The 22,059-nt window shown below is 37.7% G+C and overlaps 1 protein-coding gene across 1 annotated transcript in view; it reads left to right on the top strand.

Moving 5' to 3' along the window:
- The window catches only part of TPPP (tubulin polymerization promoting protein), an 80,938-nt gene extending 58,897 nt beyond the window's left edge, over positions 1–22,041 (top strand). Inside the window, exons 3-4 of the mRNA XM_084511630.1 lie at positions 4,411–4,564; positions 12,913–22,041. Of these exons, the coding sequence (XP_084367756.1) occupies positions 4,411–4,564; positions 12,913–13,107 (349 nt within the window). The 3' untranslated portion in view covers positions 13,108–22,041. The remainder of the gene's footprint in view (positions 1–4,410; positions 4,565–12,912) is intronic.
- Positions 22,042–22,059: the final 18 nt, after the last annotated feature.

The raw sequence follows: 22,059 nt of genomic DNA, 5'->3' as shown, positions 1-22,059 counted from the left end.
GACTCAACCACTTCCCTGGGCAGCCTATTCCAATGCCTAACAACCCTTTCAGTAAAGAAGTTCTTCCTAATATCCAACCTAATACACCCCTGGCCCAACTTCAGCCCATTCTCCCTCGTCCTGTCACCAGGCATGTGGGAGAATAGACCAATCCCCACCTCGCTACAGCCTCTTTTAATGTACCTATAGAGAGCGATAAGGTCGCCCCTGAGCCTTCTCTTCTCCAGGCTGAACAAACCCAGCTCCCTCACCCGCTCCTCATAAGACTTGTTCTCCAGACCCCTCACCAGCTTTGTTGCCCTTCTCTGGATTCACTCGAGCACCTCAATGTCCTTCTTGTAGCGAGGTGCCCAAAACTGAACACAGCACTTGAGGTGCGGCCTCACCAGAGCCAAGTCAGGGCGACAATCACTTCCCTAGCCCTGCTGGCTACACTGCTTCTTATACAAGCCAGGATGCTGTTGGCCTTCTTGGCCACCTGAGCACACTGCTGCCTCATATTCAGCCAACTATCAACCAATACTCCCAGGTCCTTCTCTGCCTGGCAGCTTTCCAACCACTCGTCTCCCAGCCTGTAGCTCTGCTTGGGGTTGTTGGGCCCAAGGTGCAGGACCCGGCACTTGGCCTTGTTGAACTTTATTCAGTTGGCCTCAGCCCATTGGTCCAGCCTATCCAGATCCTCCTGCAGAGCCTTCCTACCCTTGAGCAGATTGACACACGCACCTAACTTGGTGTCATCCAATCCTCCAGCTGGATTTGACTCCATTCACCACAATTCTTTGGGCCCAGCTATCCAGCCAGTTTTTAACCCAACAAAGCGTACACCAGTCCAAGCCACGAGCAGATAGTTTCTTGAGGAGAATGCTGTGGGAACAGTGTCAAAAGCCTTACTGAAGTCAAGGTAGACCACATCCACAGCCTTTTCCTCATCCACTAAGCACGCCACCTTGTCTTGGAAGGAGATCAGGTTCGTCAAGCAGGACCTGCCTTTCATAAACCCATGCTGACTGGGCCTGATCACCTGGTTGCCCTGTAAGTGCTGCATGATGGCACTGAAGATAATCTGCTCCATGAACTTACCTGGTACTGAAATGAAACTAACAGGCCTATAGTTCCCCGGGTCTACCCTCCAGCCCTTCTTGTAGATGGGCGTCATATTTGCTAGTCGCCCGTCGACTGGGACCTCACCCGATAGCCAGGACTGTTGATAAATGATGGTAAGCAGCTTGGCCAGCTCCTCTGCCAGTTCTCTCAGTATCCTCAGGTGGGTCCCATCTGGCCCCATGGACTTGCATCCAAGTGCCGTATCAGGTTGCCAACCATTTCCTCATGGATAGTGAGGGCCACATTCTGCTCCCCATCCCCTTCCACCAGTTCAGGGTACTGGGTATCCAGAGAACAACTGGTATTGCCGCTAAAGACTGAGGCGAAGAAGGCATTAAGCACCTCCGCCTTTTCCTCATCTTTTGTAACTAGGTTTCCCCCTGCATCCAGTAAAGGCTGGAGATTCTTCTTAGTCCTCTGTTTTGCGTTGATGTATTTGTAAAAACATTTTTTGTTGTCTTTAACGGCAGTAGCCAGATGGAGCTCCAGATGAGCTTTGGCCTTTCTAATTTTGTCCCTGCACAGCCTCACAACATCCTTATAGTCCTCCTGAGTGTCCCACCCTCTTTTCCAAAGATCGTAAACCCTCTTTTTTTCTCCTAAGCTCAAGATCAATTCTCTGTTCAGCCAGGCCGGTCTTCTTCCACGCCGGCTTGTCTTTGGGCACGTGGGGACAGACCACTCCTGTGCCATTAAGATTTCCTTCTTGAAGAGTCCCAGCCTTCCCAGACTCCTCTGCCCTTCCAAACTGCCTCCCAAGGGACTCTGCCAACCAGTGTCCTGAGCAGCTCAAAGTCAGCCCTCCGGAAGTTCAATACAGCAGTTTTACTGGTCCCCTTCCTGGCTTCACCAAGAATAGAGAACTCTATCATTTCATGGTCACTCTGCCTAAGACAGCTTCCAACCACCACATCTCCCACCAGTCCTTCTCTGTTTGTGAAGAGAAGGTCTAGTGGGGCACCTCCCCTGGTAGGTTCACTAACCAGCTACATCAGGAAGCTGTCTTCTACACTCTCCAGAAACCTCCTAGGCTGCTTTCTCTGGGCTGTGTTGTGCTTCCAGGATATGTCCGGGAAGTTGAAGGCCCCCCACGAGAACAAGCGCTGATGATTTCGCAACTTCTGTCAGCTGCCTGTAGAACTCCTCATCTGAAAATAAATGTCTGTCTTCTATCTTACAAGCGCAAACGCAAACCCAAATGTTTTAAATGGGTTAATAAAAGAGCTGGTGGTGCAAGGGAGGGACAGAAAAACAAACATGACAACAGTGACAACAGTACACTTGTATATAATGCTTTTGGTAAGGAGTCATTGTTAACTTCAAAAGTTTCTGCTGGAATTGGTAAGGCTTTTCCCATTTTGGTCCTGAATGATGATCCAAGTTAAACTGTAGCAGTCCTGATTGGATACTACCAGGTAACCACTATGCTTCAGAAAAACTCATTTGAAAGGTCTATATGTTAGATTTGGCTGTGAGTCTATACTGAACAAGGGCCTTAGTGTGGTCTTAGGCTGAATCTTTATGGTGATTGTCAGTACAATGTTTTTTTAAATGAGAGGCAAATCAAAATGCAGTCTTGACTTCTTGAGCTAGTTAAAAATCCTTGGACATGTTTTATCAGAAGAGGGATATTAATCCTACTAATGAGAGTCCTGGACAACTTCCAAGTAGTTAATTGCAGTACATGTAATGTGTTTTTCTGTTTAATGAAAAGTTGGATTATATTCTTCACTTCCATTGTCACTGTGTTTTTCTACTAGCTAATTCCATAACAAACTCCCACATATGCTTCACCTAAAAGTGACAAGTAGTCACAGACAGCAAAATTTGGTCAAAATAAAAAGTTTATTTTTGGTTAAAATTGGGAGAGTAATGGATATAAGGATTTCCTACATGTTGGACCGTGGTGGAGACAGAGTATGCTAGTAATGAACTGGTATGTAGAGGGTTGTGTTTGTGTTGACATTTTGTTGTGAATAACCAATTTCTACTTGTTTTAAAACATTAAGATGCAACTTCATTTCACATTTAGTCAATTGACATAGGATTCACTTCCGAACTGTTGGTGCCTAAAACCGAGAGATCTTGCATCCTCCTTTTGTTAGTGGAGGCACTTTCAAATTTGAGTGTGATTTGACTTCTGAACATGTCTAAGATGAGATCAAAGACAGATAACTTACACTTAGCAGTGGCTTTTTGAGGTACCTGAAGTCAAATTCAATTTCTATGTGTAACTTTTTTTTTCTAGCAGAAGTCTCTGTTGTCTTAATGTCTCTGTGCTTGGATCTATCATTTTTTTCCTCTGTAAACAACTGTCACTGTCAAAAGGACTGGTCTGGTCTTTTTTTTTTTTTTTTCTGATTTGCTAGAGACACTAATAAGAAGAAATGCTTAGGCTGCAAACAGAACTAATGTAGTAGCATGCTTCCCAGCAAACAACAGGGCTCAAATGTTTGTTTATTTTATTGATTTATTTATTTGTTTTTAGTTTGAGGTTTTCCTAATGGAAACAATCAAAACCATCTTCTATTACTCTGGTGTAACCATAATTAGTACTATGTTTAATGTCAGAGCACCTTTTTGGAAAGTTTTCTATTGAATTTTAGTTTTAAACTTATGCCCACATTTTAGTGTGTAAAATCCTGTTCTAAAGATCAACAAATCTATGAGGAAAAGGTGCGTTAGCAAAATCTTTACCACTCGAAGTAAACATAAGTAAATACTTTATATTCCCATTTGTTCCCCCTGTGTGTGGGAACATAGGCTTCTCATTAGTGACAACTACAAGAAGTCTTCAGCTCTAAATTTCTGAACTGTCAGTCTGATAAAGGATTTTTTTTTTCCAAGTTTTTTTAATGCTTTAATAGCTTGCTTTATATAACAGCATTATTATTAATTTACTTGTGAATACTTGAAGAGTGACCTATGAATAGCATGTCATAACCAGTTATTCGAAGAGGAATAAAAAATAACAAAACACCAAGGCTCTTCTACTCCTGTGTTTTATGGATGCAGGCTTTATGGGTGATCAACCACGTGAGACTATATCTTGCACAAACCTGAAGATGTTTTGATAGCAGGACAGTTTCCACTAGTTCCTCTTTGTTTCTTAACCTTCATCCAGGAAAGTTTCTTAAGAAATTGATGTTTTAATGGGCTGGGAAATGTTTTCATTGGGTGAATGGCTCTTTCTTTCCTGTTATGGTTTTCTGTTGTTCACTGTGGCAAACTAAAAACTTTCTGCTATTCTTGGAATGCTTGTTGTGCTCTCTTGTAATTTCTTTCAATTTCTGTGTGTTTTGACAGGGGAAAGTCTTCTAGAACTATCACTTTTGACCAGTTTAAAGAAGCTCTTCAGGAACTCTCCAAAAAACGATTTAAAGACAAGAGTGACGAAGAAGCAGTTCAAGAAATATATAAACTAATTGAAGGAAAAGCCCCGGTTATATCTGGAGTAACGGTATGTTACTGGTTGATTTAAAGGATGGATTGTTCTAGCTGTCTTTTGTTCTATCCCAGTGTTGTTATAGTCATCTGCTTCCTTCTACAATCCACAAATCCAAGTAGTATGCTTCCAGGGCTGGAGGCAACAAATGTGCTAAATGAAAGATTATGCAACACCTGAATATTGCACTACTGTGTATGCTTGGGTGGCAGTGACATTGCTTCTCTTGGGAATCATAGTACCACCTAGCAGGGTGGTCAGAAAAAATGAACAAGATAGTGTGTGACTGAAATACAGAAATGTTTATTAAGAGCAGTATACCCAAACAAAAAATAGTGAATTTAGAACTTCATCAAACAGTTCTAAGGTGATGTGTGAAATACCACAAAGACTGAAGTAAAGAAATCTTAAAATCTACTATGTGAATACAAGAAATCTGGAAATAATTATCAAGTAGTCTGATCTTTGGTTTCTGTTTTTTCCAAGTCTGTCAGAACTATAACGTTTGTTTTGTTCTTGGTTTGGTTATTGATTTTGTGTTGTTTTGTTTGTTTTTTAATGTTGGCAGGGTATTACTAAAGTTTATATATGAAAAAGAAGTTATAATGCCTAGCGTATTTAGGTTTGGTCGTCCTTTTCAAATGGGCAGCTCAGACTAGTTTTTACCATGTAGTTCAGTAGTTACTGGAGCATTCAGCATGAACTTAAATACTCTTGTCAATTTAGTTCCTCTGCTTAAAGTTTGTGGTCTCCCTGAGTTTACTCTGTAGAGCTGTGAATGAAAATCTAATTTCCAGAAAAGCTAATCTTTCCAGAAATTGGTCTTGCACAAATGAACAGTGGAAAATTCAAGTGGATAAATCTCTTTTGAGTTGTATAGTTTGATAGATTTGTACAAGATTTCATTCTACTGACTCTTGTGCTTTCATTTGAAAGAAGTGGTAGTTTTATTACAGACTTAAAATGATGAGCCTTTCTTTTTGTCCTGTCCATCTGTCCAGGGTTTCTCCCTTAGAATTATGCATATTCTTTTAGGCCTCGCTTCTGATTCCTATATATTTTTGGTATTTCAGCACACAGGTACTGAATTGATCAACAGCTGCTAACAGGGAAAGTCTCCATATGTGTGAATGGCAGGGTGTTGAGAGCTTTGCAGCTGCATGGAAGTATTGTGTAGGTGCTGCAAATGTATATGAATGTGACAGCAGCACAGGGAGAGTAATAGAGTGGGAATATAAACTCATGGAATCTTTTAGGTTGAAAAAGACCTTCAAGATCAAGTCCAGCTGTCAAACTGATCTAGTGAATCCTATAACTAAACCATGTCCCTTAGTGCCATGTCTGCATGTCCAGGTGTGTCCATGTCCACAAATACCTTCAGTCCTTACCTGAGCAACCCATTCCAATGCTTGACCACCCTCTCCATGAAGAAATTCTCCCTATTTATTTAAACCTCCCCTTGGCACAACTTGAGACCATTTGCTCATGTCCTATCACCTGTCACTTGAGAGAAGGGACCAAAATCATCCTTGCAGCAACCTCCTTTTAAGGAGTAGTAGACAGCAATGACATCATGTTTTCTAGTCCCTTCACCAATTTCATTGCTCTTCTCTGCACACTCTTGAGCAACTTAGTAACCCTGTAGGGAGGGGCCCAAAACTGAACTCAGTACTCTAGGTGTGGTGACACCAGTGCCACATAGAAAGGAACAATTGCTTCGCTAGTATAATTGGCCACACTATTTCTGATGGAGGTCAGGATGCCATTGGCCTTCTTGGACACTGTTGCATTAAAGGCTAAAGAGGTTTGGCAGGGTCTAAACACCTTGCGTGCCAGCTTGTCCTCAGATACCAAACGGGCTGAAGGCAGCTGGGCTTAGATTCTGAGTGATGCCCAATTCAGCACTAGAGTCCGGTAGCATTCAATATATTGCATTACCAAAATCACAAATGCACAAATAGTGCAATATACCTTCAGTCTAGTAGATTAATGACTGGTGTAGCGTTTTGAAGCAACAGCAATACAGGTTCTTTTAGACTGCTGGTGATAAATACAGTCTGAAAAGCATGTGCAAATACCAAGAATATGACTAACACAACTAACTACATATAAGTTATTTTATGAAACAACTCTATAGAGAATGTTAGGTTTTCTGGGGAAGCACTCAGTATAACCAAGAGTTCAAATCTCACTCAATAGCTCTCCCTATGGGGGGGAAAGAGAGGCTCAGCCTGTCAGCTGATCCCAGAAGTCAGTGATGTCCTCCTGACTTGTCAGCAATGGTGTCTTTCCTAACATTTTTTGTCTCTTGAGCTGTTTTTATACTATTTTCTTATTTTTAGGTGGAGCTTGAGTGACTAGTCATACATACATGTATCTTTGTTATGATTGGTATAAAATTTTCTTTTATTTGCTTTAAAGGTATAAGGTCAGAGAAATTCAGAGTGCATACGCAGTGAGGAGTGGTTGCACTTTGGAGATGGGTAGCCCTTGGGATGGAGGTGTGTTTTGGTGTTATAATGAGATTATAACGAGCAAAGTTCACTCAGAGGACATAATTTATTTATTGGTTTGATCCAGGGCTGGCTGTGAAGTCTATCAGTTCTGTAGTATCCAGTTACCCCCCTCTGCGGTGATATCGCAGAGTCTGGCCCTGGTGTCTCCACTCCATCCCAACGCTCCATGCTATTTCTCTAAGAGTCAGCTTGCCAAGCTCCCCTGGTGTTGTCTAAGGTTATGTTGCCAAGGGGACTAACATGGAACAGATTCCTTGCATATATGCCTCATCTCACCCTGGAAGTTTCTTCAATGCTGAACCTTTTCTTAATGTGGACATACCTTTATTCTCAATAAGCAATTCCATCCACTATGATACTTCAAACCCAGTCATCCTGCCAGTTTTTCAGTAAGTGATCTGGACACCTGTTCAAGCCATGAGCAGCGAGTTTCTCCAGTAGAATACTGTGAGAAACAGTGTCAAATGTTTTACTGCAATACAGGTAGACAAAATTTACAGTCTTTCCCTCATTTACTAACTGAGTCATCTTGTCATAGAAGGAGGTGAAGTTAGTCAGGATGAACTAACCCATCGTAAATCCATGCTGGCTGCATCTGATTAATCGATTTTCCTGTATGTATTGCGTGATGACATTCAAGCTGATCGATAAGCTTCCCTGGTACTGAGGTCAGACTGACAAGCCCATGGTTCCCTAAATCCTCCTTTCTACTCGTCTTGTAGAGTAGGTGTCACATTCGCTAACCTCCAGTCAACTGGGACCTCCCCAGTTAGCCAGGACTGATGGCAAATTATTGAAAGTGGTTTGGTGAAAATATTGTGGAAAAATAGCTAATAGCTAATATTGTAGAAAATAGCTAATATTACAGGGGAGGAAAAAGGGTCATTTGTAAATGCCCTCACAGAGGCCACCCCTGCAGCCCTGAACTACCAAAACCTTGCTACATAAACCAAATACATTTGTGGTGGTTGTTTTTACCCTGTGTGTACCGAAATACTGGAATAAGTTGCCCAGAGAGGCAATGGAATCTGCATCTTTGGAAGTGTTCAGGAGTTGACTGGAGAAGTATCTGAGCAAGTATCATTAGAGCTTTGCTGTGAGTGAGGGTTTGCGCTGGATACAGGCTCATATGCAAATGTTCCTTCCAACTTGAATCGTTGTGTGAATTTATGAATATGAATAAATCGAGCACTGGGCTGTGCTGTAAGAAATCTGATAGTGATTACCTTGTGGGCACAGAATAGGCCTGACTCTGAGCAGGTATCTTGGCTCTCTATTTTGTTGTTGTTGTTCTGTGAGATCACTTGTTGTCTAAAGCATTAATTGTTCTGTAGATAAACATGAGTAACTTCCCTATTTAGAAAAGGGAAAATCTTTGCATTGATGTCACTACTGAAACTGTACAGTAGAATTTCTGGCAGTGGTCATCAGTGTCAATAGGCTGCATGTGATTATTGATTTATTGTTATTATCAATGGACTACGTATTGCACTTGTATCTAATCTGAACATCCCTGAAAAACTGCTGCTAAAGAAAATTGTATGTAACAATATGGTGGTACAATGTATATAATGCCGCAATAGACTGTGGCAGCAGAAGATACGTACATTATTTCACGTTCCTGCATAGATGATAGAAATTAACAGCTGTTCTGAAGTTAGAGGGGAAATTTTATAGAAACAAGGTATGTGTGCACGTTTGCCTCATAAAATAAGGACATTAGCTAGAAGTTCTCCATCTCTTAAAGCAGACGAATATACTGTTACTGTTGCAATTAGTACATATTTAATCTGCCTATGTGCCTAAAGCTCCTAAAGGAATTAAGATGTTGTTTGCTTAGGTCAAAGGAGAATGTGATTCTTGTGAAGCATGCAGAATTCAATGTAATTTGTCATTGTCCTTCAAGTTTGTTTTTTCTTTTCTCTCTTTTTTTTTTTTTTTTTAGGTTAATTAATATTATTTTCTAAGCAATGGGCTGACTTAGAAGAGCCCAGTCTTGTGCTTATCTTGAGCTTTAAGAGAACTATTTTGCAACTGAACTGGAACAAGTCTCATTAGAGACTGGGGAGGAGGATTCACCAAAAGCCCATCTTGGAACAAAAACAAACAAAAACAATGGGAGTCTGTGCTGTTTCATCTTCATCCCCAAACGACTGTAGAGCTCTTTCTCAGAGAAGTGCTGGCACATAGTTTTTGACGTTGTCATAGTAATCAGGCTGCTAGATCCCACAGTTTGTGGATGCTTGGAGTCTTGAAATCGTTGGGAGCTGGAGCTAGAGCTAATATTACAGGGGAGGAAAAATGGTCATGTGTAAATGCTGAGTATGCAACATATGATTTGCTCCTTAAAGTTGGGCACTATACAATCTTACATTGAGGATGCTAGATCTGGGCCAAGCAGGTACTGTTTAACTTACTAATTTGAAATTGTTCCTGGAGGTGATGTCACAAACAAGGTACCTTCCTTAATGAATTTTGGTGCAGTTCTAGTGGGAATACTAATCAGTGGGAAGTTGGGGTTGATCTGTATAGAGTTAGGACTTGTGGTATTAGAACACCCAACTGGTGTTAACTGGGGATTATTCCTTCAAAAGTTCTCACCCTGACTGTATTAAAATGGTGTTACTACTGCCTGGCTCTATTGGAGTTAGTTACCACTTTCTTTTCTTTTTGTGTGCTAAGCAGAAGCAGCACGAGTGAAATCTAAATTTTTTGTTCAAGTTTGATCTGTGTTCCTGACTTCCAGAATTTTTTTTTTTTTAACACATATGCATGCTTTCCCATGAATTAAAACAGTGCGCGCACACACACACACACAAATCAAGAAACATTTTTTCTCCCCAGTATGCACTTGCAAACTGGCTCTGTTTTCTTTTAGAACCTCCTCCCCCCCATGCACATTTTGGGGCTCAACAAATCCTCTTCTCTCAGCTTCTCACTGCACATGCCACATGTTCCAAGCTCCTTACTATCTTAGAAGCTCTTCTCTATAGACACTGACACAAAGGGGTAAAAAGTAGCAAGTTTGTACATGATTGTTTCAAATCAGTAAATCTACGGGTATAAAAACAATTCCTTTTTACTTCCTCTAGCTTTTTCTGAGACCGTGGCCTGTTCTGATCTTCTCAGTGAGGTTTTAGTGTGAGCGGAGATTCAGTTGAAGGGGTGGGGGGGCAGGGCATGCGTATCTTTTCTGACTTCTCTAAGATGTTTCCACCAACCTGGAGGTCAGGTAACCACATCTTTGGGTTGGAGGCCCACAGTTAAGAAGCAATATAACATGTGATTAGTTATGTACTGTTATTTTTATATATATCCATACATATTTATTTATTAAGGAGAGAACAATGTTCCAGGAAAATACCAGTAAAAATACAGGTTTGGTGAATGAACAGGTCCATTGTCAGTAATCTTCCCTTTTATGCTTCTGGCTTGTGTTAATGAAAACAACTGAGTAAATGGGAGAACAGCCAGCCTTGGAGGGCAGAAGTTTTGGTATTTTGGAAAATACCATTGGCTGATTCATCTGGTGTTCCCAACGAGTTTATACATTCATTATATTTAATTATCTTTTGCAAAGTAAAACTTTTCTCATAATGATAGGTTTAAAAAAAAAAGGGGGGGGGGGTGGTAAAAAGCCGAGTTCATGTGGATCTTCTGTGATATGCACACATTTTGGTTAGCTATATTTCCAGACAGAGAAGAAAAATTAAGGCTTCTGTGAGTTCACAGAAAGGAAAGAAGAAAGTTGCTCCAAGTGGTTTGCTGCCTCTAGAAAAATATAAGTAGGCAGGTATAGCTCAGTCTATAGTAGGTAGATAAGTAGTAGGTATAACTTACCACAGATAGTAAGCAGTCAAGCAGTTGGAGATCGGAAGCAGAATTACTGTACGGCAAGAGAGAAAATTTGTCTGTGATGCACTGTTAAAAAGAAGGTGGAGTGCTTACTTGCTTTTAGATGGGAATTGTCCTGATTCAGCTCTTTGTGCAGTTCACAGTATTTCTTCTTGCATTTTTTCCTGCTGATGAGTGGTAGTCATCTCTTTCCCTTCCCACTTTTTTTTTTTCCTTTTTTTTCCCCCCTGTGAAGTTGGTAATGAACACCTAGGTGGCACAGATGAAGGAGCTCCCAGCTACTGTGTTAAATTGCGTTGCCCTTTTCTCTGTTGACAGTTTAGTCTCTGGTTACAAATATTCAGGATGTTACCAGCAAATAATTAAAACCAACCAAACAAACAACAAGAACAAAAACAACAATGAAAAAAACCTTGCAAAGATTACTAATTGGTACTGTGTCTGAAATCTCCCAGAACATCTTGGCTACATAAACAAATCTATGTGGCAAACTTTTCTAGGGAGAAATTGCATTAGATACTATAAGGGCGTGCTTGAGGGAGCAAATAAAGCCATTCAGTTTCAGTGAAGAATTAAAGAAGGATGATTACAGTTGACAGAGTTAGTGTAGCCTGGTAGACCACTGCAAAAAATGTATCCTGTTTGAGTAAGGAGTAATATTTGCATCTTACCTAACAGTCCTCATTTGAGCATTTTCAGCAGCATTAACCACTCCCAGTGCTCTGATTCTCTTCTATACAGAAGTACTGTTACTGAGTTACTGCTGAGTTACTGGTTATTTTGAAGAGCAATACTGTTTCTTGAATAGCCAGCACTGCCTTTTGCAGCTCTCCCATCAGAGAATTAGTAACTTACCAGGAGTTGAGAAAAGATGTCTGATTTCAAAAAGAAGTGCTGTGGAGGATGTGGCTTCCATGGTGGACAGGCCTCAGTTACAGCATTCGTTCCCAGTCTTTTGGTACAGATTCGAGTATGTTTTCCAAGTACAGCATGAAAAGATATTCAGGCTACAGTGTTGTGTAGAAGAGCTTCGTGTAACTCTGAAAGCCTGTTTGTTAGGTGTCATTAATAAGTGCTTGTTTAATCCAAAGATGGGTAGAGATGGAATGAAGTTTTTGATGGAAGATGCTTTGGAAAACTTTTTTACTTCACTACAGGGAAGTCATTTTTGTCTCTAAAATACGCCCTAACATATGGTAGCATGCATAATGACACCCAAAGTGCATCAATATTCGTTCATGTCGTCATCATTTCCACTAGGACACAGAAATCTTGTTTTATGTTTTTCTTTTAGTGCCTTTTTTCTCCTGATTTTCAAATGTAAACTTAATTTTTCTCACTCCAATCATGCAGGTTGGCATGTTCCTGTATTGTTCTGTGACATACTGTTTTCATTCCATTTGCATAGTGACATTTTCTTTTTCTCAATGATCGTAAAACTTTAAGTATCCTTATATGACTCAGTGGAAATAATGTAGGAGAAAGTTTTTGCACAAAGTCATAGGTGACTAATCTGGTAACACTGAAAGTAACTTTCAATTCTTTTAGTTTTTTACTTCTGTCTTAATTCTAGTGTTTAGAATAAATATTAGTCTCTCGTACCAAGGAATTCTACTTGTATTGGTTTGCTGGTGGAGCAATTGGAGTAATTGGTTACATTGGTGGAGCTGGGCTTTTATGTTTGGATGTTGAGCTAATAGGTTTTGAACATGGCAATTCCTGTCTTTGGTGTTTAAAACTTGATTGTTAATCAGAAGTATCTCATATTGAAAGTCTCTTGAAAAACTTTTTGATATAAGTTGCGCTTTTTTATTCTTGGCTATATTATTATTGTAATTCTATGTAATGGCAAAGAACAAATTTTTCCTTTTGCTGGAAGTGAGTAGATATTTACATAGTATCCATCATTAGCATCAGTACCATGTACAATGCCTGTACTGAAAGTAACATTTCTGATGTGTGTTTTTGTGTGTCTTTTCTTTCTTCCAATAGAAAGCCATTTCATCTCCAACTGTATCACGCCTTACAGATACATCAAAATTCACGGGTTCTCACAAAGAGAGGTTTGATCCCAGTGGGAAAGGAAAAGGCAGAGCTGGCCGAGAAGATCTGGTGGATGCTTCAGGATATGTATCTGGCTATAAGCATGCAGGCACATATGATCATAAAGTACAAGGAAGCAAGTAAGACTGAGGGTTTACAACACAGATGGAGAAAGAGAGGGGGAAAGAGAATATATTTTTAAGAATGACATAGATGAATCCTATGTTTCAGTTGTTGTGAATGCTGAGACTATGTTGTCAAGAAGTTTTCAGGAACTGGAACTGATTTCAACATCTGCTGAGCTACTTGCAGCACAATGCCACTTCATTACATTCCTCATGCACACATTGGCAAAAATAACTGTATCAGTTAAAAAAAAAGACATCATTATGTTCAGCGCTTTAGACAAAAAAAGTCAAGAGCTGTTATATTATTCTTCGTCAATTTGAGCAAAAAATTTCAAACATTCCTAAATGTCCTGAGGATGTAGAAGAAAACCTCCTGAAAAGAGGCTCTTTCATAGCAGCATTTCTGAAAAATATCCCATTATTTATGCAGATTGATTTGACTACTGTTTGTGGGCTTTTTCAAAAATGTCTTATGTGCAATCTGGAACTTTCCTTAAAAGATTCAGCAGTGTATTACTGCGGAATAATTAGTTGTAATATACAGGGTGCTACCATGTAAATTTCATACCGCATTTATGAAAAATTAAATTAAGAAAAAAGATCTATTCTGGGACAATACAAGTTCTAACATATTTATGTCAGCAGAAAAAGGTGGAGAATACCAACCCCTTACTTTCCTCCTGTCTATACTTTTTGCTTTATTATTGTGTGTACTGTGTAGCATGGTATGCCTAGCTGATTTGTATGAAGCTAATTTACTAACCTGAGAGGTGAGGAACAAGACATTACTAAGAAAGTCTACTAAAGCTTTTTATAGTCCATTTTCAAGTTTGTACTCCCTCACATTTGAAATGAAGGGGGCATTAAAATAACAATGCTTTAAAATATTGATTTTGACTAAACATTGCAAATCAGTGCTAATAAGTGAATGTTATTATGCACATATCCCATTTAAGCTATAACATATGTAAGGAAGGTTATGACCCCCTTTATTAAGGACATTTAATATTAATATTCATGTAACTAATTGCAACTTGCACAGAAGAATATACTATTATACTTGTGCTACATGTTCTGTTAGTTTTGTTTGAAGCCAAAGGACTTGATTCTCTGTTTAGTTGTCCTGCCTTATTTGGGAGTAATTTTATTGATGGGAATGGCTTTCTGTTGCTATAGAAGAACCAATTCCACATGTTTAAGGTACAGGCAGCTGAATGTGACCTGCCTGTGGCCCAGATCGCCCAAACAGGTTAATAAGAATAAAAGTCACTCTTTTTTATTTTTATCTTTATTTTTATTTTATTTTATTTTTTTTGTAATATATATATGTATACATACACACATACATGCACTGGTTAAAAGGGAGAGAAAAGGCTGGTCCACTTTTCCACAAGAGCTGAAGAAGTACTCTAATGTATTACTCTGGTCCTATAAATTTATGAAAGACAATTTTTTGAGTGTTTAAATACAGCTCCTAACTGGTTTGCTTTGCTTTCTTTTTAAAAAAGCTCAAGCACTCATTTTAATGTTTGTCTGTGGATAAAGGTTAATAACTTCACTGTTTTCTTCCTAGCATTATCAGCATCAGCATCCCACTCAGAGTACATAAAATTCAGTGAGCTTCATGGTCTGTCACATGCCATGCAGGCTAACAGTCTGTATTTGGCCCATGTCCAAAAACAGAGAGCTGGTTTTCAGTCCTTTCACATTTTGTGTTTTCCTTTTCTGACACTGAATGGCCTTTCTTGTAACTTTGCCTCAAATGACCCTTTAAGCCCATACATCAGCCTGAAACCACAGCAATAATACATAAAGGCAAGGATTCATCATGGATTTGAAGATTTTTATTTGTTTGTTTATAACTTGTATTGGTTTTTATTTTGAGGAGGGAGAGAAGTTTACTAAAACTTAGTACATGTTCTTGTCCGGTTTTAAGTATCTTTTTGCTGTGATTAGCTCTGGTTATCTGGGAAGATTTTTGATATATCCAGGGATGCTCAGGATGAGAAGCCTTCACCTTTGTGTGAGTCTCTCCAAGATTTACTCTTTGTTCATGAAGACAAATTTACAGGGAATGAAGGATTATACAATCCTTTCTTGCATTGGTGACCTGTCACACTGAGGCAGCAAGTAGCATGCTGTGATACAAGCAATGGCTAAATTATTCCAGCATGGCAGTAAACTGGCTAACTGCAGAGAACCCTCTTTATGATACATCACTGGTGCCTGTGCACCTGAAGGTTAGTATTTTTTATTTTATTTTATTTTATTTTATTTTATTTTATTTTATATTTTATTTTATTTTATTTTATTTTATTTTATTTTATTTTATTTTATTTTATTTTATTTTATTTTATTTTATTTTATTTTATTTTATTTTATTTTATTTTATTTTATTCTCTTTATAAACAAAATGGCTAAGCCTCCCTTGACAAATCCTTAGCTAAGTTAAAGGCAAGATTAATGTCCCTGTTCTTCCCATTGACTTTAAGACTTGTCTGATAGCTCACTGGTAGCTGAAAAGATCTGGACCCTGCCTGAATGAAAGGTAAAATGAAAGTCCAGTCTAATGAAAAGGTGAATGAAAGTTCAGTCTATTGTAGAGCCCTTCCAACACTTCGTTAATCTTGCCATTTGTTGCTAGCTAGTGGTCTTGTCTGGCATACTAGGTGATGCCTAACCTAAAGTTCCCAAGTGAAGGCTTTCTGAAGTATGCAAATACTGAGTGCAAGTAATGATATAATGGAGTAATGGTATAATGGAGTAATGTTTGGTTAGGAAGTTTTTAAGGTCATATTACGTTTTAAGTTGCTAGTCCACAGCATGAGAGAGATCAGCACACTCATAAGCCAGAAGGCATGCAAAATAATTGTGAATGGGGACAGATCCAGGCTGACGCTGACAAGAAATGGTGAAGAAGAAACTACACCAACTTTGCATTACAGTATGAAACCTGTGCCAGAACTAAAGCACTTTGTACAGACCTGATGCAAAGTTGTATAAAATTTTCAGTGACATAGTAAACGTTGGATCAGGGCCTGAAAAGATGCTTTAGATAGCAATATTTTATTTTGAGGAACATTCTTTGTTTCTTCTTCTACTTTGCAGTTGGATAGTTTAAAAACACAATCATACAAATGCATGAAAAGAAATCATTCTGATATGACAGTGAAAAACGGAAGTTGTGGCTGGAAAGGTAATACTTTGGAAGGATTTTTCCCTTTTACTACACTTGATACGGAAGACATGGAAGATAGAAGTTATGAACAAAAGCACCATATACAGTTTTGTATCAGTGGTTCAGCCACTTACTTAAGCTCTTACTTTCTCACTCATTTCTGTGGGAAATTAAAAGCCTAAATACTAGCTTGTTAACCATAATGTTAATTAATTAATTAAATACTAGCTTGTTAACCATAATGTTAACCATATTTCTAAAAGTTCAGGCCTGTTTGGGAATGAGGCAAAGTGGTGTAACCACTTCTGTTGTTTGTTCACCTGCTGTTCTCAGGAAATCAAGTACAGCTTGTAACTCAGAGATGATGGAAAGGGATATCTTGGGAGGTGGCGTAGAGTATATATACTCATCGTGTATACCACTACTCTACATAAATGGCATGCCTGAAGTGAGGACATGGTGTACCCAATAAGGTTTATACTCATCTCTGGTTTTTGGCCATCTAAACTCATTCCATCAGACTTTCCAGTCTGATTTCTCATCTGCAATGCTCTTGTCTATAAAAACCTATTATTCCTAATTACCTTTGCTTTCAGTGAACATACTGTTGAGGTAAATGTGATCAGAAAGTTCATGTAGCTTTTAGCAATAATTACCTATAAGAACAAACTCAAATTTGTTCTTTTCACTGTTCATTTAAAATTAAACCCTTAAATACTATGATAGTACCCAGTCTTACCTGCATCTCCAGTCTGACTGTTGAACCTTTGCAAGATTGAGGACAAGAAACAAAAATCCTGACTAAGGCAGAAGAATAATCTTATTAAATAAATATATATATATGATTCAAAATGTGCAGAAGAAAAATGGGTTTTATTATTAGTGCTTGTTTAATAAATTTATTACTCTCTGTGCTTTAGTTACTTGTTGAGAGTTTTCCAACAATCATATCTATATGGAAATTTCAGGAAAAAATATTGTCCTGTTCTTCATGGCTATCAAAGCTATCACAATAGTGTTACTGAATAACAGACATTAAATAATATATCTTTTTCAACAGTCCTATATGAACAGTTGTGACTAGTTGTAATAAAGTATTTGGAAGACCAAAAGAAAAGCTGAACATTGGACAATGGACAATGTCTGGCCTGTTTGTGTTTTTGCATGTGTGTGTATGTGTGTTAGGTTTTTAAAAACACACAGTATTTCTTACCAATGACATAAGTATCTTTTTTACTTTAGGGAAAGGAGAGGGAAATTTCCAACCTACTCATATGTCACACTTTGTGTTTTTCATCACTATAGAGACTCTCCTTCAAAGATACTTTGGATTAAAATGTGGTATTTCCCCTGTATTTTACTGACCTTACCTGAATGAAAAATTCCTCTGGCAACTTTTTGAAATTATAGAATTCATGGGTTACCATTTCAGTCATGTTTTTCCTCTGTTGGCTGAGTTAATATCATTTTCATGGCAGATGGAATTTGTTGGTAAGCCAGAACTAAACGGTAAATGACTACTATGGATTTGGCTTGCAAGTGGGATGTATAGAGAGAAAGTGCTTGTGTATCCTTCTCCAAAACCAAAACTTTAAAGTAACTGTAATTTTATTATTTTTTTAAGTGATGTCAGTTAAAATAAACTTTATTTGTGCCTGCTTGTATGATAATTATCAGCTGTTCAAAATATAACCTTACCTTACAGTAATGCATGTATATTGGGGGCATGTGTTTGTCATCCATAAGAATTCTGTTTGCACTCACCAAGTAACAAACCATTTACTTTCATGATAAAATGTAATGTGTTGCACTAGTACATATCCTTTAAACTCTGATTGTTGGCCTTGTGTGTGTGCTAAAATGATTGCACCTTTGTGTATATTTTTTGTACTGTGAATATTATGTTCTGTCTGTTAGTTGGTAGTTGGTAATGTAATACATAGGACTTGTGCTGGTTTGTATGTGTGTGTGTGTGCACATAATTTTTGAATCCAGCTAAGTAATTAAACCATGTAAGTGCTGGCTTAAACCTTAAATCTTAAAAGGCAAAGCTCTAGTCCTGCAGCCTGAGCTATTCAGCATGGCCAGTAGTTGGTAATGCTGCCATTCTACCTCCACAGTACAAAAGTAGAGATCTAGAATTTTCATGTTTTGACACATATGTCTATTCTGTTCCTATTTCTGGAGGAAAACACTCTCCAGTGATTCTAGCATGAATTTATAATGGCAAAAAGAGTTCCTCCTTAGTGAGCAAGTAGAAAAGAAAGAGTCAACAGTTCTTCTGAGTGCTCCCAGGAGATAATTTAAAATTATGCCCTGTGTGGGCCCTGTAATTTATTTTGCCCCAACTTTGTGAAGCAAGTTGACACTTACAATGTATGCACGCAGTTCTTCATCAGTCAGGTAAGTACAAAATCATGGTATACTGGGGGCAAGAACAGGGAACAGGAGACTGTCTTACAATGCCTGTGGACTTTTACAAAATGAAATACCTGAAGCATAATGACAAAATTTCAAACTTGTGTGAAATTCTCAGTTTGGAGTGCATCAACTTGATACATGTGTACCTCCTATATTTGGAGTTTTGCCCATAAAATAGCATTTAGACATTAAGTTATTAATTTTGTGCACCCAAGTGCCCATCTAGCTACCAGATATAAGCTGGAAATGAAGGACTGAGCTATTCCTTTTAAGTGTTCAGAGTCCTAAAACTAGTGAGAGACCTTTAGTTGCATTCCTGCTTGCTCATTAAACTCAAAAACAGTGCTTTGTCTCAACTAAGAATGGTGCCTCAGGAGACTAAAGAATATTGCAGGTAGATGCTCCAAATCTTAACTGTCTGAGCAATTTGTTTTTCCACATACAAATAATTGTTATATGCTTTTTTTTTAAAAAGTATTATTTATTTAATGTTTTTCAGTATATTACCTGAGCTATATTGTTTCAAAATCTGTATAGAGATGGTGGATTTCACAAGTTTTAAGACATAGCTGTTTTCTTATATTTCTCAGAAAACATTTAAATTTAGTTGTTTCATTCAAACTAATTGATCTAATTGATCACCCACTGTAGGTAGACTTTGGCAAGAGCAAACCTGATAATAAACAAAAGGGAAAAAAAAACAAAAAACAAACCAAACCAAAACAAACCAAAACAAAACAAAAAACACAAACCAACACGGTGTATTTGCTGAGTAATCTTGAAAGATATTTACAATACTGATTGTCTGAAATGACTTTAAAAAAAAAATCTCCTTTGTAATCATGCGTGTGCAAATGTCCACTACTTTGAGGCATGTGACACTACAGAAGAGATTTTTTGTTTTGTTGGTTTGAGATTCTTCTATACGTTACATTTGCAAATTGACATTGAAGTGCCCCACGCGCAAACCTGACCTGATCTGGAAAAGTATTAAACACCTACCACATTCCATTGCAGGTAATGATACAATTAATTAATTTTCAAATATATTTATAAAGCTTCTCTTTTTGTGAGTAAAGTTCCTGACACTTGAACAAAGTGTTTTTTTGTTGTAAGCAATTGTAGAGGCCTGCAAGATAACCCTCACTAAAGGTAGTTTACCCTTACCTTCAAATATCTTTATGCAATAGTTTTCTATGACTTTACACATTTTTCAGTACAGGTCACAAACTTGAATAAAGTCACATCCAAGTTAATTAAAAATATAGTCTTAAAAATATACCCATATGCTTCATCCATCTTTACATTTTAATCAGAAGCTATGTTGTTGTTGATCAACACAAAAAAGAATAAAGGAAGAATGACAATCTGCATCCCAACAATCGTGAATCATTTTAAGCTCCAGTTTACATCAGATGAGTTTCTGCATGGTTGCATTTGCTCAAATGTTATTTTTAAACAAAGCAATGAAACAATGCAGCCTGTGATCTGTTGAGTTATGTTAATGCAACAGTAAAATGCCGTGTATCAGTAATATTCATGCTAAATACACACTACTTCTTTACAAAGGCTTTGTGAAAGGGCAGTTAATGTACAAACTATAGAAATCTGTTGGCAAACTACTTTTGTTAGCACTATATTGCATGAAATGGCCAGGTCATCAACAAAAACAAGTTACCAGATGCAATTAGTGTATTTGTCTTTGTGCTGGGCTTAGAATTATTAGCTTTGGCAAACTATTGCAGTACAGATGTCTGTACAATGCTTATAATACAAAGTAATTTGTCTTTATATTCTGTAAATCAGAGAAATAGTTGATGTTGCGTAAGTATATTGATGTTTATTCTTTGCAAGGTTTTATGCATCAGATTCAAATGTTGGAGGAGAAATATATTTATACAGAAGTATAATTTTTGAATCTTCAAAGTTGGTTTTCTTCAGCCATGAACCATTTATTTATGCACATCATGCTTTATTCCTTTGCTAGATTGTTTATCTCTATGTGTTCCAACATACATTTCTTTTTTTGGTTTAGACGGTTTGATTCTTTATTTGGACAAATGTGGGTGTGCATGCTGTCAGGACCTGATCATAAAGTGGAGAGGTGAAAGAAACTGTTTTGTCTTTGATTACCTAGATCACTAAAAAATCTAACTGTTAAATAGTTGATAGGAAGGTGGATCTTGACATAGTCTTCCTTGGAGCACTATCCAGCATGATAAAAACCTTCAGTGAATTTTACTATTTCTTGCTTATTTTGATTTGTCTTTCATCTTGGGCCCCAAAAAACAGGAAGCTGCTGTGTGCTAATAGTTATCTGCAATATTTATAACTGTCAACATTGAAAACATTAATGTTCAGCTGTACTAGCATACTGTGAAATTTTAACACAATTAAAACTTTACAAGATCATTTAACCTTACAAGTTTACTTTTTTCTTACTAATTTATCACAGAACCTTTTTTCATTATCACAAATGGACAACTTGAGCATAGAATTTCTTAATCTTAACTGTAATAGGTCAACATATGCTAAGCAAATATTTTTAACCACTTGATGAAGGGGTCACAGAATTACAGAATTAGGGATTGGAAGGAACCTTGAAAGGTCATCTAGTCCAGTCTCCCTGCTGGATCAGGGTCCAGGCACTGTCCAGTGTAAAGAACACTGGGTAAAATTTTATCCCCACTGCAGTCACTGCTGGAATTCTAACTGGCATTAGCAAAAAGGGAGTCACCATTATTAGTTAATAATAAGGGTTAATAGGCCTTGTAAACATGACAAGAAGTTATGGGGGGAGCACAACATTGATTCTCTATTTCCATACCTTTTTTTCTGTTAATTTAAAACTACTACTATACAATCTTTAAAATAAATAAAAGAAACTTGAAAGGAGATCGTATACTACTAGCCTGTACTAGTTTTTTGTTTTGTTTTGTTTTGTTTTTGAGGAAAGGGAAACAAATTTTTATATATATATATATATATGCAATATATTTTTACACTATTAATGCTAAAAAGTATTAAATGTATCACATTATCAGTATGAGTGTTAATGGCAATGTTCTGGACGTTTTAAACTTTTCAAAGTTGTGTTAAATTCTAAAAAAAACATTAACAATGGAAAAGGTACTTTGTCTACTACGTTATTGTCAAAGTTTAAAGGAAAAAGTTAAAGTACAGCAGTTATTTGAATAGCACTGTAAAAGCTTGGCTTGAAAAGCTATAGTGAAATCTGTATTGTAAACACCATTTTTTAAAGCATAGCTTCTTATAAAGTATGGTACTGCTGTTGACTGTAAAAATTTGTATGTTTAATTGGCAAAGTAATCAATAAATGTGTTACTACATCAGTTTCTGGTTTCCTCC

This window comes from Aythya ferina (assembly GCF_964211825.1).
Source record: "Aythya ferina genome assembly, chromosome: 2".
NCBI classification, from domain to species: Eukaryota; Metazoa; Chordata; class Aves; order Anseriformes; family Anatidae; genus Aythya; species Aythya ferina.
Note: the sequence above shows the minus strand (reverse complement) of the source record. Positions and strands in the feature narration are given on the sequence as shown.